General features: G+C 39.3%; 1 protein-coding gene across 8 annotated transcripts in view; it reads left to right on the forward strand.

The window, feature by feature from the left end:
* Nucleotides 1-15,992, forward strand: part of CPEB3 (cytoplasmic polyadenylation element binding protein 3) — a 175,911-nt gene extending 159,919 nt beyond the window's left edge. For all 8 annotated transcript variants that reach the window (XM_060286761.1, XM_060286758.1, XM_060286759.1 and 5 more), the window contains one exon: nt 12,199-15,992. In XM_060286761.1, the coding sequence (XP_060142744.1) occupies nt 12,199-12,426 (228 nt within the window). In that variant the 3' untranslated portion in view covers nt 12,427-15,992. The remainder of the gene's footprint in view (nt 1-12,198) is intronic.
* The last annotated feature ends 615 nt before the right edge of the window (nt 15,993-16,607 follow it).

Consider the following 16,607-nt stretch of genomic DNA (forward strand, 5'->3'; position numbering starts at 1 on the left):
CAACAGAGAAGAATCTAGGAGAGGCTTGGAGACTCTCAAGACACCTGTAATTGACATGAGAGCTGCCTCTGCTTATGGAACTCCCTTCCCGAACACTGCTGCTCATCCAGGGTCTAATGTTTCTTTAAACCCACTTTTTCTATGAAGTCATTTTTCCACGGACCTGGGTAGGAACCCCTGAGTTGTATTATAGGTCCTTTAGTTAGTTTTATACATGTTTCCATATTTCATGTAACTTTTCAGGTGAACATATACTGCACAGAGCAGGGCACATCTGGAGTTTGATATCAGAATTTGTCAGTATGTCTATAGGTCATTTTGAATATTAACAAAATGAATTTGAAATTTTGTTTTGCAGTTGTTTCGCATTTGATTTTAATTTTTATGTCTTCATGTAAACCCCTTTTTAAGTCAGTGTGAGCCAATGCAAGTCCACTGGATTATAACGTTCAGTGAAACTGGCATTTTTGCTGTCATAAGGACCCTTGTTATTGAACATTATTATAAATAAGACAAATACAATTCATGCCTCAGTTTTTACTTCAAAAGAAAAGTTATTAACATCTTGAAATAAATCCTTTAAGGCTTACATTTATGCATATTTTATGGCTAATGTTCAACAGTTACTGGCCAACTGGTTATTCATCCCTATGATGACAATATCAAAGTTGTATGATACCCAGCACAGGGTTCTCAGCATTTCTTCTGCCTTGGCATACACTCTCATGGGTAACTGAGGCTCCCTAGAACACTAATGCGGGGGGGGGGGTGTTTATGTATCTAAGGGTCCCACACCCACTCCTGCCATCATCACCCACAGAACCATGGCTGTAGTAAAAAAAAAAAAAAAAAAAAAAAGTGTCCTGGCTTAGGAACTGAGAGATCTGAGTTTATACTCCTAGCTCTTCTCCCAGCCATGATGTGACCTTGGGCAAGTTACTTAACCTTTTGAGGCTTGATTTTATTGTCCCAGAGTAATAAGAACACTAGCCTAACAATCTTAAGGTTTATTACACAGATAAACAATGAAGGTGAAGAAGTGCTCTGGAAAGTTATTAGGCTGTACAGATGTTGATTTGTATCATTGCTGAACTTGGCCTATTTAAACTGTGCTGTTGGTTCCTAACCATATGTCCAAGACTAATAGTTGATTCGCTCTCTTTTTTTTTTTGTCTTTTAAAGTGCCTACTCAGTTTCACTCAGAATCTTTAATATAAGGATAATGAAATAGTTGAAGTTGACACTAAAAAAAATAAAAAGAAAAAAGAAAATTTAACATAAGTGCCCATCTGTCAACATGCAAGTTGGATGTTAGTCAAGACATGTATGTAGAGACTCAAGTGTCCTTTAAAGGTGTAAACACCTGGATGCATTTCTATTTAAAGGATTGAAGGTGTTTCTCTCTTTAGTCTAGAAAGAGGTGTTTTTACCATTACCTTCTCTGATAATGAAACAATTTTGAACCTGAAATTGAGTAAAAGGTTAGGATTAAATTTTACTTATATTCTTTTGAACAGTGTTTCTGTGAAAAACTGGAACAGTTTAAAGTATTTAAGTACAATAAGGGCAAAAGAGGGCACCTGTACTCATTCTGTCTGTTTTAATGGTATTTTTAGAAGTGATGCCAAGTGAACACTTAAGATATGAAAGCTCTGCTAAATCCAGTTTTCTTTATAACTCGTCTAGGTCACTTACATATGAAAGATTTTTGTAGTGTGAAAAATGAGATCATTAGAAAATGGGTAATCTTTTTAAAACATGGCCATTTTTCTGCTCTTTTGTCTACTCTCCATGGTCCTGAGAAAATTTGTAAGGGTAGAATCAGTTGAGTCTCCCTTAATCTAAAAAAAACCATATGATTTGATTTATGTGAACTATTTCTTTATAAAAGTCTCAGGGATCCCTCCCACAGCTATTGTTTAGCACAGATATTGTTCTAGTAGAAAGGATATTAGACTAGAATCAGCCAATCTTGGGTTTAGTCTTAACTATACCTACTAATTGTGTAGCTTGAAGGAAGGACGTGTGTATGTGTGTTAAAGTGGTTTTGAAAACTATAAAATACTCTGTCAATACACAGTGACACTGACAACACATTAATTTACATGAAATCATAAATGACTAATATTTGAGCTCTTCTGGAAGATGTTTATTAGACAGTCTAATTGGAATTTCACATTATAAAAGGAGTTAAATATTTCAGGCAAGATAGGGATAATGTTGGTTGGTTATTTGGGTTTGTGAAACAGGAGGAGGAACTCTCAGTAGGCAGGTCTGCCCTGCCCAGGAATCTGTCCCTAAAATTAGTTCCCCAAATCATCATTTCCTACATTGTTCTCCATGAAACATGAATCCTTGGGATTTTAATATTTATTTTATAAAAGAAAATCTTTTTCTGAGTCAAATGAGTTTAGAAATGCTTTCTTGAAGAAAGTTAAATAGGCTAGTTTATTCTAGGACTTCTTAGAAGCTTTTATATACTAATCTCATTGTGAACATCCAAGAAGGAAACAATATGCAATTTTTCACAAATTTTTTGGTCATGGAACTCTTTTAAAATGTACCATCTCTTGGGAATAGTGTTCCAGGGAACCCAGTTGAGTAATTAGTGTTTTCAGCTTCTTTTCTTCTTTAATGCTCAAAATCAAAAGTTTAGTAAGCAGTTGATTGTTTTTCCCTTCCTCGGTCCTTTTTCCAAGTTTGTCCCGCCCACCATATAGTCTCTCTCTTTTTTTTGTTGTTTTCTTATTGTGTTGAAAAAAACACATGAGATCTACCCTCTTAACAAATTAAGTGTACAGTACAGTATTGTTAACCGTAAGTCCAATGTTATACTGCAGGTCGCTAGAACTTTTTCATCTTGCGTAATCAAAACTTTATACCCTTTGAACAGCAACTGCCCACTTCCGCCTGCCCCCAACCCCTGGCAATCACCATTCTACTTTCTGCTTTCTATGAGTTTGACTACTTTAGATTCCTCATATGGAATCATGTGGTGATTGTCCTCTTGTGAATGGCTTATTTCATTTAGCATAATGTCCTTAAAGTTCATCCATGTTGTCACATGTGACAGGATTTCCGTCCTTATTACTTCTGGATAATATACTGTTTTATGTATATACTACATTTTCTTTGTCCATTCATCTGTCAGTGGGCATTTAAGTTGCTCCCACACCTTGGTTATTGTGAATAGTGCTGCAGTGAGCATAATAGTGCAAATATCTCTTCAAGATCCTGCTTTCAGTTCTTTTGACTACCCAGAAATGGAATTATTGGACATGAGTCTTCTGTCTACAAAGGGTTGGGGTGGGGTAGCTGCATATTCAGAATGCTGGGAAGGGCACTGAAAGTGTGGTTGCTATTCTCTTTAGTATTTGTAGTCCTTCATGTCTTGATTTCTTGAGATTATCTATTGTATCTTTCTAACATCAGTCTCTATATAAGAAGGGAAAATAGTTTTGAAATCAATATACCATTGGGAAATAATGTTCTCTTGACTCTATTTTAGCTTAGTGTAGAAGACCTGAGAGTCTGACTTTGTTAGCTAATTTGGAGCTTTCTGATACTTTTATTTAAGGAACATTGTGATAGTTAAGCCATAGCACATCGTATTTGCTTTGAATAGCACTTTTTAGAATAACCCATTTTTTATTTAGTGAGATGTTATCCACTGCACCTTTCTTTGCAAGCACTTCAAGTACTTCACACATTTAATCTTTTTTTCTCTCTTCACTAAAACATGCTGGGCCCGAATTTTAGCTGAAGATTATCAAAGGCTTTATATTTTTAGCCTACATGAAGATTAATATGAACTAGTAACCATACTAACAGAAGTGCTGATAATACTACTCTTTGTCCCTGGCCACAGCTAGAATATATGAGATGACTCAATAGCAAAAGAAGTGAGGGTTCTGATGACCTGTTCCCAGACTATTTCTGCTCCTAGCCTTAGTCTGGGACTCCGACAACCCAGCCTTTAACTTGCTGCTGTTACTGGCCCTGGCCTTGAGCTGGCTTGAAAGTTTCCCAGCTGTAGCTATAGCTATGTTTGGTTTGACCCTTCGAGAGGAAGCAACACCCAGAAGTGAGTTCAGATATTTTCTGAATACCACATGGGCTTATTTTGAAGCCCTGGGAGTCTCAGAGTCTTTGACTAGAAATAGCTTTTAAAATAGAGTTTGGGTCATCTTAAGAAAGAGAGAAAAATATTTCTCTTCTCTGAATGGCATGGGACCTTTTTGTCTTGTCTCTCCTTCCTGGTCTTGACCCCTCATCTCTTCCGTCCTTTGCTCTCTTTTTATGTCTTCTCCTGTGGAATTGTGATAATTTTTAATATGAAAACTCTTTAGAGTGATTAAGTGTTCTTCTTTCCTTCTCATATTTGAGTTTAGATGCTGGTTATGAGATTATTAATGGGAAAAAGACAACCACAGTTTTTTAAAGTAGTTATCTCAGTAGGATATTCAAGTTCTTTGACCCCAGAAGGCAGGGGTATCAGTCAGTTAGCAATTTCTTGGTGAGTGCTTATTTTTACTTGGAAGAGCTGGTCCAAACCTCTAATATAGTAGAGGAAGCTGTGGCCTGCAAGGTTATGATGTAGCCAGTTAAATGGATAGAGCCAGAGGGCTCTGCACGTCTGCATCCTGGGGGGTTGGGGAGTGATGATGCCATGGCAGTCATGCATTTTATAGGTTTTAAATGACTTTCTTACCCATTGTTCTCTATATGATATACTCTTCTACTACTAGAAATTGATTTGGGGCTGATTTATACCCTCACCTCCAGCCCCACTCCCAAGCAGCATGGAAGGAAACGAGATTAGAGAGTGAATGTATGGAGTATGCAGGATTCTGTCAGCTGGACCTTCTTCGTTTCATGAAAAAGTAATCTTAAGACCAAACAGAGCACTCACAGATCTCTCTCTGTTCTATAGACATATAGCAAAGGTGTCAACATTAGCACACATAAGTACGTTTCCTTGTGGGAAAGGCATAAGGGTGATTTTAAAACCTTTCTTCCCCTAGCACTTGAAAATATGAAAAATGGTCAATCCCATCCTTTGAAAGGTAAAAAGAAAATAAAATTCAACCATTTTCGCTGTGTTTATCTTAATCTACCCCAGATTTCTTCTAAAATTAATAACTGCGAATTTGCTATAACTGGAAGGTTGTGGATAACTTTGTTGCTAAGGAAAAGCTATTTTCACGTTGCTGCTTTAATTTCCTAGGCATCTGTCATCTGCTTTCTAAACAGCAGGATTCCAGCTCATAGTTGGAAAACTAAAAATTTATGTTTAAACATTCTTAGTATTGCCTGCCGGTGGAGGACTTGCTTTAGCAACTGTAAAGACACCGTGTTTAGTGGGAATGGTAATGAGGTTACTGTGGATTTTAGGCCTGGATAGATGTACTCTGTGACACATGCCAAGAAGATTAGGAATACGTTATGTTTAAAGCTTTGAGTACACCAAACAGATTGGTCTTTCCAGGAAGCATGTTGCTCCAGATGATAAGAAATGGCCTACCTGACTTCTGGGCAGGCCTTTCCAGACAGTTATCCTTGTTAAATTATACCTCTTCACTTGGCCTCTTTCTCCAGTTTGTCCACTCTGGCTCCATTATCTGAAATCATTGCTGCTACTCATCTTCCAGCCACCAGTAAACATGCCTTGGGACGGCTGGGTATCTGACAGACTTAATTTGTTTTTTTTCCTGTCACCAAAGGGCAGACTGCAGCAGGGGCCAGCTGTTCTTAATAATGACCTTTAGCACATAATTCAAGCTGAGCCTGACCTTGGCTAATGCCTCCTTTCTCATTTCTACAACCTTTCGGGTCCAAGGAGAGAGAACTCTGGACCTGTGAATAGTTTATGGTCTCCCTAGGTATCACCTCTGTGCCACCAAGAGCTGTTAGTCATTGCTTTATTTACTTTAGGAGGTCATTATGTTGACCAATATCAAAATGACTGCCAAGCAAAATATTTTCCCTAGCTTGTTAGAAACACAACAATGTCAACATTGAGATTAGTTTATTAAAGTATTGTTTTTTCTTCGCCTATATCATTCTACCTATATTATTCCCTTTTCCCTCTTTTTATAGCCACTTATCCAGCATTCCCCATCAGTCTTCCTTATCTTTAATAGTTATCCCTCATCAATAAGTTACACATGTTCTCAGCATCCTTGGTTATGATCACCTCCATACATTCACCTATGGTCACCATTAGGTGTGTAGTATGAATTCAAGCGTTTCTCTCTGTAGGAAGTTCTCATCTCCTGGTCCTGTAAATCTCTTTGAACCAGAAGGTCAGCTTGGTGATTTGATTGGCTCTGTGAAGGGCTCTAGCATTTGAACTTTAATGGTCATGTAGATCACTAATGTGATCCCAGTAGGTTGGTGTCTCCAAAGTCCTGTAGCTTAATGATACTCCAGGTGTTTTAGGTGGTTAACAGAGAAGCCTCTTTTTATTTTATGTTATTTTATTTTAATTTTATTTTTATTTTATTTGGGGGTATAGTTGATTTACAGTGTTAGTTTCAGGTGTACAGCAAAGTGATTCAGTTATACATACACATATATCTATTCTTTTTCTGTTTTTATTTTAATAATTATGTATATGTGTATTGGGAAAAATAGAATTAATCTGGATAGTTAGGTAAAACATCAAGTAATAGTACAGATGGCATTAGGATATGGCAAAAACTACAAATGGTGGGGAATGCCTTTAAGAAACTCTCAAATAGACCATAAATTATTTTAGGGAAGAACTATGTCTTGTTCTCCATTGTATTTCAGTTTTTAATACAGTGGCATACAAGGAATAGGCACTCCATAAATATCCATCAAATGAATGAATCCATTTGAGCCAAAATAATCACCCTTCTTTAGCATAAGGACCACCTAACTACCAGTGTCCTTCACAGTCTAATGCTCAAAAGACCCAAACTCCCTGATAGCTTCACAGAAGGGCTTTGAAAGGCGACATTTGAGGTGAGGGTTGCAGGGGGCATGACTTTCTTCTGTTTGGTTGGTGGTGAGGTAACAGGGTGGTGTTTCAGGAATCTTAACCATCAACCTTCTGATTCCAACCAGTCAGGGGTCTGTATGCTTATGGTCAGCATGTAGTCACAATCCTCCACCTGGGTGAGGGTCTTAGTTCCTGCAGAACAACTCAAAGATATGTGTCAGATTGTTATGTATTTCCCTTGAGGAGGAACTAGGACTGTGTTTTATCACTGAACTGTTGTTTCTTGACTATTTTTCCTTTGTTTCTGCATTTCTTCACTCCCCTAATTAGTAACTGCTTGAGTCTGCTCTTTGGAACTTAGGAAAAGCCCAGGAAACTAAAGTCTTTTTCTACAAACAAGAAATGGGGGACCCAAGGTGGGGGTTGTATCCAGGAGGGCCCCACACCATCCTGCTCCTTTTCAATCCCCTCCCCTTTTAAAAATGTATTTATTTATTTTTAATACATTTATTTATTTTTGTCTGCATTGGGTCTTTGTTGCTGGCCGCGGGCTTCTCATTGTGGTGGCTTCTCTTGTTGCGGAGCACCGGCTCTAGGTATGTGGGCTTCAGTAGTTGTGGCACGTGGGCTCAGTAGTTGTGGCTCGTGGGCTTAGTTGCTCCACGGCATGTGAGATGTTCCCAGACAAGGGATCGAACCCACGTCCCCTGCATTGGCAGGCAGATTCTTAACCACTGCGCCACCAGGGAAGTCCCTGTTCACTTTAAAATGGTTAATTCTTTATGACTTTAACCTCAATTTAAAAAATTAATTTAAGTTCTCAAAAAAAAACTGAGGGACAAAATCTCCCACATAAACACAATGCCACTTTTACACCTAAACAAAAGTGACATTAAAAAATATATATATATATATTACTGGAAAGTGCCCTGTGTGCTAGGCTTGAATATCCTTAAGTACTCTTTTCACATGTGTATATATTACAAAGGGCTATTGTCTTTCTCCTCTGGCAGCTTTCTTTTGCTGTATGTAAAAGACCAGTCCTCTCTCTCACTGCTGGATCCCCTTTTCTGAGCTTTTTGGGACTCAGATCTGGTTGCTGGAGCACCCTGAGTATAGGCATCTACCTGGTGGTAGAAGCAAAGCAGTCCTCAGCTCATGGACCGAAGGTGGAAAAGCTGGCTGCTCCTAGTTCCCCACAAACCCTGCCTCTACCAGTAGTCCTCCCACCTCAGGGCAGAGGAGACTTAGTCCACCACTTCGCTCCTTCTTGGCCTTCAAGTACAGGGAGTTCAGGCCAGGTTATATACACTTTCATGAGCCTACAGCTCCCTCCTCCCAGGAGCCCACAATCTCTGCAGATCACATTCTTCCCCAGATCTATTCTGTCCTCAAGTTGCTTGAAGATAAGGAGAGATGCTGACCAAGGCAGAACTATAGATAGGAAATGCCAGAGGAGCAAAGTGGAGTATTAAGTTCAAAGGAGAAAGGAATAGTTCCCCGTGGGACTGAAAGGCTGGGCCTATAGTTAATTTTCGACAAGGTCGGTGAGACCATTCAATGGGTAAAGAATAGTCTCTTCAACAAATGGTCCTGGGGCAACTGGATATCCACATGCTAAAGAATGAAGTTGGACCCCTGTTTCACACTATATACAAAATTAACTTGAAATCAGTTAACCTAACTATAGGAGTTAAAACCATAAAATTCTTAGAAGAAAACATAGGGGCAAGTCTTTTTCTTTTTTTTTTTAAAATAAATTTATTTATTTTATTTATTTATTTTTGGCTGTGTTGGGTCTTCATTGCTGCACGTGGGCTTTCTCTAGTTGTGGCTAGCGGGGGCTACTCTTCGTTGTGGTGTGTGTGCTTCTCATTGCGGTGGCTTCTCTTGTTGTGGAGCATAAGTCCTAGAGCACGTGGGCTTCAGTAGTTGTGGCATGCGGGCTCAGTAGTTGTGGCGCGTAGGCTCAGTAGTTGTGGCGCATGGGCTTAGTTGTTCCGCGGCATGTGGGATCTTCCCGGACCAGGGCTTGAACCCGTGTCCCCTGCATTAGCAGGCGGATTCTTAACCACTGCACCACCAGGGAAGTCCAGGGAGTGAACCTTCTTGACCTTGAATTTGGCAGTGGATTCTTAGCTATAACATCAAAAGGAAGAACGGCAAAAGAAAAAAATAGATAAATTGGACTTGCTCAAAATTAAAAACTTTTGTGCATCAAAGAACATTTTCAAGAAAGTGAAACACAACCTACAAAATAAGAGAAAATATTTGCAAATCATATATCTGATAAAAGTCTAGTATCTAGCATACATAAAGAAGTCTACAACTCAACAACAGAAAACAATCCAATTTTTAAAATGGGCAAAGGGCTTGAATAGACCTTTCTCCAAAGAAGGTATACAAATGCCAACAAGTATATGAAAAGATGCTCAATGTTGTCAGTAGGGAATTGCAAATCAGAACCACAATGAGACATCTCTTCATACCTATTGGGATGACTATAATCACAGAAATGGAGAACAAGTGTTGGTGAGTATATGGAAAAATTGAAACCTTTTTACATTGCTGGTGGGAATGCAAAATGGTACAGCCGCTGTGAAAACAATTTGGCAGTTCCTCAGAAAGTTAATTATAGAATTGTCATCCCAGCAAGTCTACTCCTAGGTATGTAGTGAGAAGAATTGAAAACAAATATTCAAACAAACATATGTACATACATGTTCATAGCTGCACCATTCACAATGGCCAAAAGGTCGAAATAACCCAAATGTCCATTAATGAATGAATACATAAACAAAATACCATATATATACATGCATATACATACACAAACAATGGAATACTATTCAGTCATACAAAGGAATCAAATATTGCCATATGCGACATGGATGAACCCCAAAACATTATGATAAGTGAAAGAAGCCAGACACAAAAGGTCACAATTAGGTGACTACATTTATGTAAAATATCCAGAATAGGTAGATCCATAGAGACAGAAAGCAGATAGGTTGTTGCCAGGGCTGGGGAGGGAGAGAAGGTAGGGAAAACTGCTTAGTGGCTACAGGGTTTCCTTTTGGGGTGAAGAAAATGTTTTGGAACTAAATAGAGGTAGTGGTTGTACAACATTGTGAATATATTCAACGCCACTGAATTGTTCACTTTAAGATTGTTAATTTTATGCTAAGAAGGAAAGAGAAAAGAAAGACGGGGCCTTACCGGGTACAGGAAATTGTTGGGTGGGCTGAGTATGTAGGGTGGGAAGAAAGTGCGGGTAAGTTAGAGACCAGGTCGCGTTTGAGTTGGGGACTAGATGGGAGAGAGATGGGGGCAAATCCTGAAGGCTCTGGCTTACATTTGAGTCGCAGGGGACAGGGAGTAAGTACCCCGTTATACTGAGGCAGCTGGGCTTACTCCTGAAGGTAGGGGAGAGCCTGAAGGGCTTTTGACCAGGCAAGAAACATTGAGAAGGCAGATGATTGAAACATCTACCTGGACATAGGAGAATTGGCCCAGGGAAGGCCTGGAGCTTGGTGGCCAGTGCAGAGGCCATCAGTATTGGCCAGGTGTGGATGCACGTTGTGGTGGCCTGGACTAGAGAGGAAGCAGGGGGAGTGATAACTACACTTAATGAGGGCATCTGATGTGCCAGGCACTGTTCTGTGTGCTTTATGTGATTTAACTCATTTGCTCCTCATAGGAACCCTATAAAGTACGAACTGTTCTTTTCCCCCAGTGTACAGATGAGGAAACAGAGGCTCAGAGTACCTGAGAAATTTGCCTAAGGTTGTACAGCTAGTAATGTGGCTGGGATTTGAACCTAGGCAGATGACCCGAGAGCCACTACAGTTTTAATTATGATGCAGAGATGAATGTGGGATTTTTTTTTTTTTTGAAGCCCACTCTCTAACCTGTTAGATCGAGGAGGGAAAAATAGGAGGAAGAAATAGAGCCACAGAGCAAAGACATTTTCCCCCTTGGGTAAGCAAGGGCTGGGACAGGTCATCTCCAGTGGGTCTTCCAAGCAGAGACAGAACTCCAGAGGAGGCCGGCGAAGGGGCCTTCAGAAGGGAAGGTCCAGGAATGCCAGAGCCCAATCCCAGGCATTCCCTGTGTCCCTGCTCACCCCACGCTGTCCCCCATCAGCCCCTCGGTACCCTGCCCCGTGCCCTGCTGGAACCTCCGGGCTGCGTCCAGAGGCAGCCCAAACTGGTCAGGCAGTTGGCTCATGTCAAAAAAAACGTGGGTCCCCATCTCCATAGCCACAGCGGCCACAGTGCTTGCTCTTCCCCAGAACAGCTCTAGAGGTCAGCGTGGGAAGGAGCCTGATCACAGAGACTTGCCACCTTCCTGCTAATTTCTAACATTTGGGATGAAAACATTAATGATAGTCCGTTTCTGAGGTTCTTGGAAGCGGACATGGGGGAAAACCGTGGTAACTTTTGTTCTTCCTTGCTTCTGGTTTTCCTCTAACATAGCCTGCAGGGCTGTGATGAAAAAGTTCTCTATTGAAGCTTCCAGTCTTGGAGGGAGATTAAGGCAATAAAATCTAAAAAATAAAAAAGCCTCCATTGTTAGAGTAGCTTAACATCCCCCTAGTCCCCCTTTCCCTGCCATCCATTGTGAACAGTACTGGGAGGTTAGTCTTTTGAAAGCCTTGTGCTTAAAACATTGAAGCCCAGAGCCTCACGGTCACCCTTCAGCTAGGCTTGCCAGCCTCAGTGGGACTTGCCCTTTGGCCCAGCTCCTGCCAAACTTCCCCAAGTACGTGCTCTGCCTTTGCCTACTTTTGGGCTTTGTCCTCGCTGGTTCCTCTCCCTGAAATGCTGTTCGTGCATAGCCGGGTGCTTCCAGCCTTCAGAATTCAGCTCATGTGCTTTAACCTGTGCTGCCTCTCTTAATCCTCACCAGCACCCTTTGAGGTAGACCCTGCTATGCCCATCATATAGATATCCAGATACGTGTGTGTGTCCGTGTATCACCGTTACACCCACTTTACAGATCCACATATAGAGCAAACAGAAGCACAGAGAGAGGTTACTGCCATCACACAACTAGTAAGTAGTAAGTCAAGGAGCAGATCCCATACTCTCAGCCACTGTCTGATACCAGCTGAGTTCAACACCGAGTCTGACTGGGACATATTAAGCTCCATTATAAACTCTTAAGAGGAAGAAATGTGAGGAAACTTTGCTAAAATCTTTTTTCCTGTCTTTCCTCTTTGGGTCCAGGTGGAAGTGAAGCCATATGTGCTGGATGATCAGATGTGTGATGAGTGCCAGGGCACACGCTGTGGTGGGAAGTTTGCCCCATTCTTCTGTGCCAACGTCACCTGTCTGCAGTATTACTGCGAATACTGCTGGGCGAGCATACATTCCCGCGCCGGGCGGGAGTTCCACAAACCGCTGGTGAAGGAGGGAGGTGACCGCCCTCGCCATGTCCCGTTCCGCTGGAGCTGAGCCCAGGGTATACCCAGCCACAAGTACTGGAGTAGATAACAAGGAGGGAAAAGAGAGGGCACTGCCTCAGGGCTTACAGTGTTCTGGAAATCTGTGCATTTGTTCTCGATTTTTAAAGAAGAAATGGGTCTTTTATTATTATTATTATTATTTACAGTCATATTACTGAACTCAGTGTCCAGTATAATGCAGAATTGCAGAGTGTATAACGGTACTGATTTGCACTTTGATTCACACCTTTGTCTGCTTGGTACCTTAATTTCTTACACCTGATTTGTCACTCGTAGACTGCCATTCTCATCAGCGGCCATCAGGTTGATGTCTGTGATTTTTTTGTTTGTTGTTGTTGTATTGTTATTGTTTTGATCGTTTTTGAACTGGAGCATGCACTTATTTTCAGAAACTTAGAGAATCGCCCCTAGGAGAAGACTTACCAAAGGTAATACTCGTGAGTAGGTGGCAGATGTAGCAAAAACTTCACAACAATTCAGCAATCATTAGCTGGGGTCATTTAGAGTAAGGAAAACCCTTAATGAAAATAAGCCTTTAGTTGCTCTCTATTTTGACATGTAAGGATACCTCATAAGCTGAATCTTTATTTTTCCTTCATGTTTAATTTTTGTTTTGCTGAGGATTTTGGTTAGATCTTTTAGTGTTATGTAAATTTATGCTGCAATAGCTTTTGCTGCTATTAAAGTGGTATTATTAATACCATAATACTCTATTCAGGCTAAGGTATCAATTACAAAAAACCCAACAACATACTTTTGTGATTTAGGGATAGAATCAGCTGCCGAAAGGAGATCAGAATAGACTTGAGAAAGCTTCAACGGAAGGTCACTATTTCTGACTGCATGTTTACTTAATCAGGTTGCTGCATGCAATAAATTTTATATCTGATGTCTAGTATAAAACCTTCCCACAATGCACAAATTAAGAATCTATATAAGCTATAAAATACTGACTTTTTTAAAAAAAGATTTTTTTCATTCAAAGAAATGGTAATTGACTGGAGGAAGGCATGCCTCAATAAATGGAATGCTTCTGAAATTAGGAACAGCCCATAACAGAATGACCTATATTACAACCAATATAAAACCTAGGTGTAGGATATTCTTAAAGCAAATTTGTGGATGGTAGATGAAGTACTTTGCGGTGCTCTGTTATATATTGTGCAATTTATTTTATATAGTAAAGTGATTATGTCTAACTGTGATCAAACTTAACTGTTTAAAGCCTCTGTGTCAGACATTAACGAACTTGACAGTTCATAACTGGTATATTATTAACTAACACATGAGCTCTTAGTTACAATCTCCTAGTGCTTGCACCATTTTACATAGCTTCAGACCTTGTCCAGAAAACCAAAGAGCTCATCTTAGCTTACAAACACTAGGAATATATACAGTATATAGAGATAAGTTGTCAATTGACAAACTAGGCACATTTTAAGAAAGTTGCGTGATCGTGATGCTAAAGAAATGTCTGTACAAAATAAGATGGCCTGGGCAGGGTTGGTTGTCTGGGTGAGAAATTAACTACTTAATTCCCTGGATTTATCCTGTAAAGCTTGAATAGAATTCAGACCTGCTAGTACTACCATGGACATTTTTTTAGCATTCACTCTTGGGCTGCAGATAGTAATATATAAACACACACAATGATTATGAGACTATGTAAATCTTTTTTTAAATCTTCTTCCTATGTTTTGGAATTATGGGGACAATCTGACTGGATATGACACTGCAGAATAGATTTAAGTCGCTGTGTTTTATGTGCTGTGATGTCCTTGTACTGTCTTAAGTTAATATCGCTTGGTTTTGTTTTGTTTTGTTTCTCCAGTGTTTAGTTGCAATTAACAGCTCTCAAACTATAGTTTGTTTTCAAAAAGGAAAAAACAAAATAGTTTTTTACTGGGTTAAAAATGCTTATTAGAATTCTCCCCCTTTGAGGTTACCTCTGGGCTTTTTGGTAATAACTGCTTTTTTCCAGCCCAGCTGTGGTTTTCTGTTTGTTTTTTTCTATGTTTGTGGTTTTTTTCATCTGTACAAGAGATTTTGTTATGCACTACTACTTTTTGTATTCTAGACAGTTTTCAAAAGTTGGCTGAAGATTTTTTTGTTTGTTTGTTTTTAAGGAAAAAGGCATGCTTTCTGACTGACATGATCTTTTGCAATACCTCAATTTTGAAATATAGGAAAGAAAATGATATTTTCTAAGTAAGTTTATTCAGAAAAATATATATTAATTTAATTCTGCAAGAAAAATGATTTAACAGATGGGTAACTTTATTTTTTTCATGCTTATTTGTGTTTTTTGAAAATGAAGAAGTTAGAGCTTTATAACTATAATATTAAAGATCATATCTAACCTACAGAAATCTACCTAATTATGTGAAAGAAGCAAAACTTTTTGAAGAAGCACCCCTCTTTCATGTACTAAAATAATACTGAGATTTAAAAAAAAAAGCTGGAATATTGTACAGCATAAAGCTGAAGTGAAGGTGAAAAAGCATTGTCATAAAGAATAGGTTTCAAAAAATAAACTCCATTTGGTGCTGAAAGTTGTGAATAGGTGGTGGAAACTACTTTCCCTTAATTTGTATATTTATAATCAAGCGTTGATTGTGCACGACTGACCAGGATTGTGAAAGAGTTCTTCTGTTTGTATTTTTTTAAAGAGAACTTTTTTAGTTTATTAAATTATAACATGTTCCCTTTTGTTTTGTAAATAAATGTGCCCCCAAGTTGTTAATGTTATATTAAAAGAGAGGGTCCTTCAAAAAAAATTATTTTTTAAAACACAGAGGTGTTCTGACCTGCAACTTGATGGGAAGCCCCCGGGTATCACAGGTCCTGTTGTGGCCTTTCCTTGATGTGACACTTGAACTAGTCGATTTTTTGAAGGCTATAACCTAACCTCGACTATTTGTTGTTATGTGCAATACTGTTTGTACTGTTTGTATAAAAAATAGAAAAAAAAAAGAAAAGAAAAAAGGCATAAATCTTTATTGCAGATTTATTTTCATTGCAAACTTTAGACATTGTGATTCACTGAAATCATTTTTCTACTGTCAAATATGTACCTTTTCTTCATGCTGGTATTTTTTCAATAGTAATGTAGCCTTTGTACTGAGACAAATTTTCATTGTTATTTTTAGAAAGATTTTTTGCTAAGAAAAAAATTAAACATATTTACATATTTTTCATTTTATTTCGTATTTTCTTTAAGGAGTGCTTTCTCAATCATTAATAGAGTTGTTTCTGGGAGGGACTTTCATATCTGGTCAATGTCATAATATTATTTTGTATTTTTACTTGGAATAAATTAATTTTATGATGCTAATTCTTTAAAAGTTTATTTTTTTCATTTTCAGTTATTTTTGAAGCTAAAACCTTTGTAATATTGTTACTAAAGTGTCTAGTTTTTTGAAATGCAAAGCTTTATGTATTAACTTGCTGATGTGGTTTACAATAGTGTGACAACGATGAAAATGGTTGGTTATGTAAAGTGATTGGAAAATGTAATGGATAATTGGGTAATAAAATGACAGAATGAGCAGAACATGTGAGATTTTGACAAGCCTTTTCCTTTATTACAGTGGTTTAGTGTAAGACTAGGGATGTCACAGTACAGTTCTCTAGGGATGTCACAGTGGATTTATACAACACCAGGTGCAGCCAACTCTGTGGCCCTGATGATGAAGTCACCCCTTACTGAGATACCACCAAGTTGAGAACCTGGCCGGGTTGACAGAGTGTTTTATTGCTTTTCCCCTCTAACTCTTCATTCTGTCATGTGTGTGTGTGTGTGTGTGTGTGTGTGTGTGTGTGTGTGTGTGTGTGTGTGTGTGAATCTGCCACCGACTGCTGTCCACATGTGAGTGGGTACCTTTCGCCAGGCCGAATCTTTGCCCTGCATTTACAGTGGTGACATCTGAGAGTGAAAGGAGGTCTCTGAGAGGACCAGCCCTCTGGGAGGTTAGACTTGGACCTCAGTGTCTCGCCCGAGTGACCTCCCCGAGCACATGGGTGGCCTGGCAAGGCGGCACGCTCCGAGGTCACCACTGTAAATGGACAGTCTCAGACTTCGTCTTACTCCACCCCCAGCCTGCTCCCTGGTATGGTGCCCCTTGTTTGTCCCTTATTGTGGCAACACATCTGGCCACTCCGAGCATGATC

This window comes from Globicephala melas, chromosome 16, assembly GCF_963455315.2.
Source record: "Globicephala melas chromosome 16, mGloMel1.2, whole genome shotgun sequence".
Lineage (NCBI taxonomy): Eukaryota > Metazoa > Chordata > Mammalia > Artiodactyla > Delphinidae > Globicephala > Globicephala melas.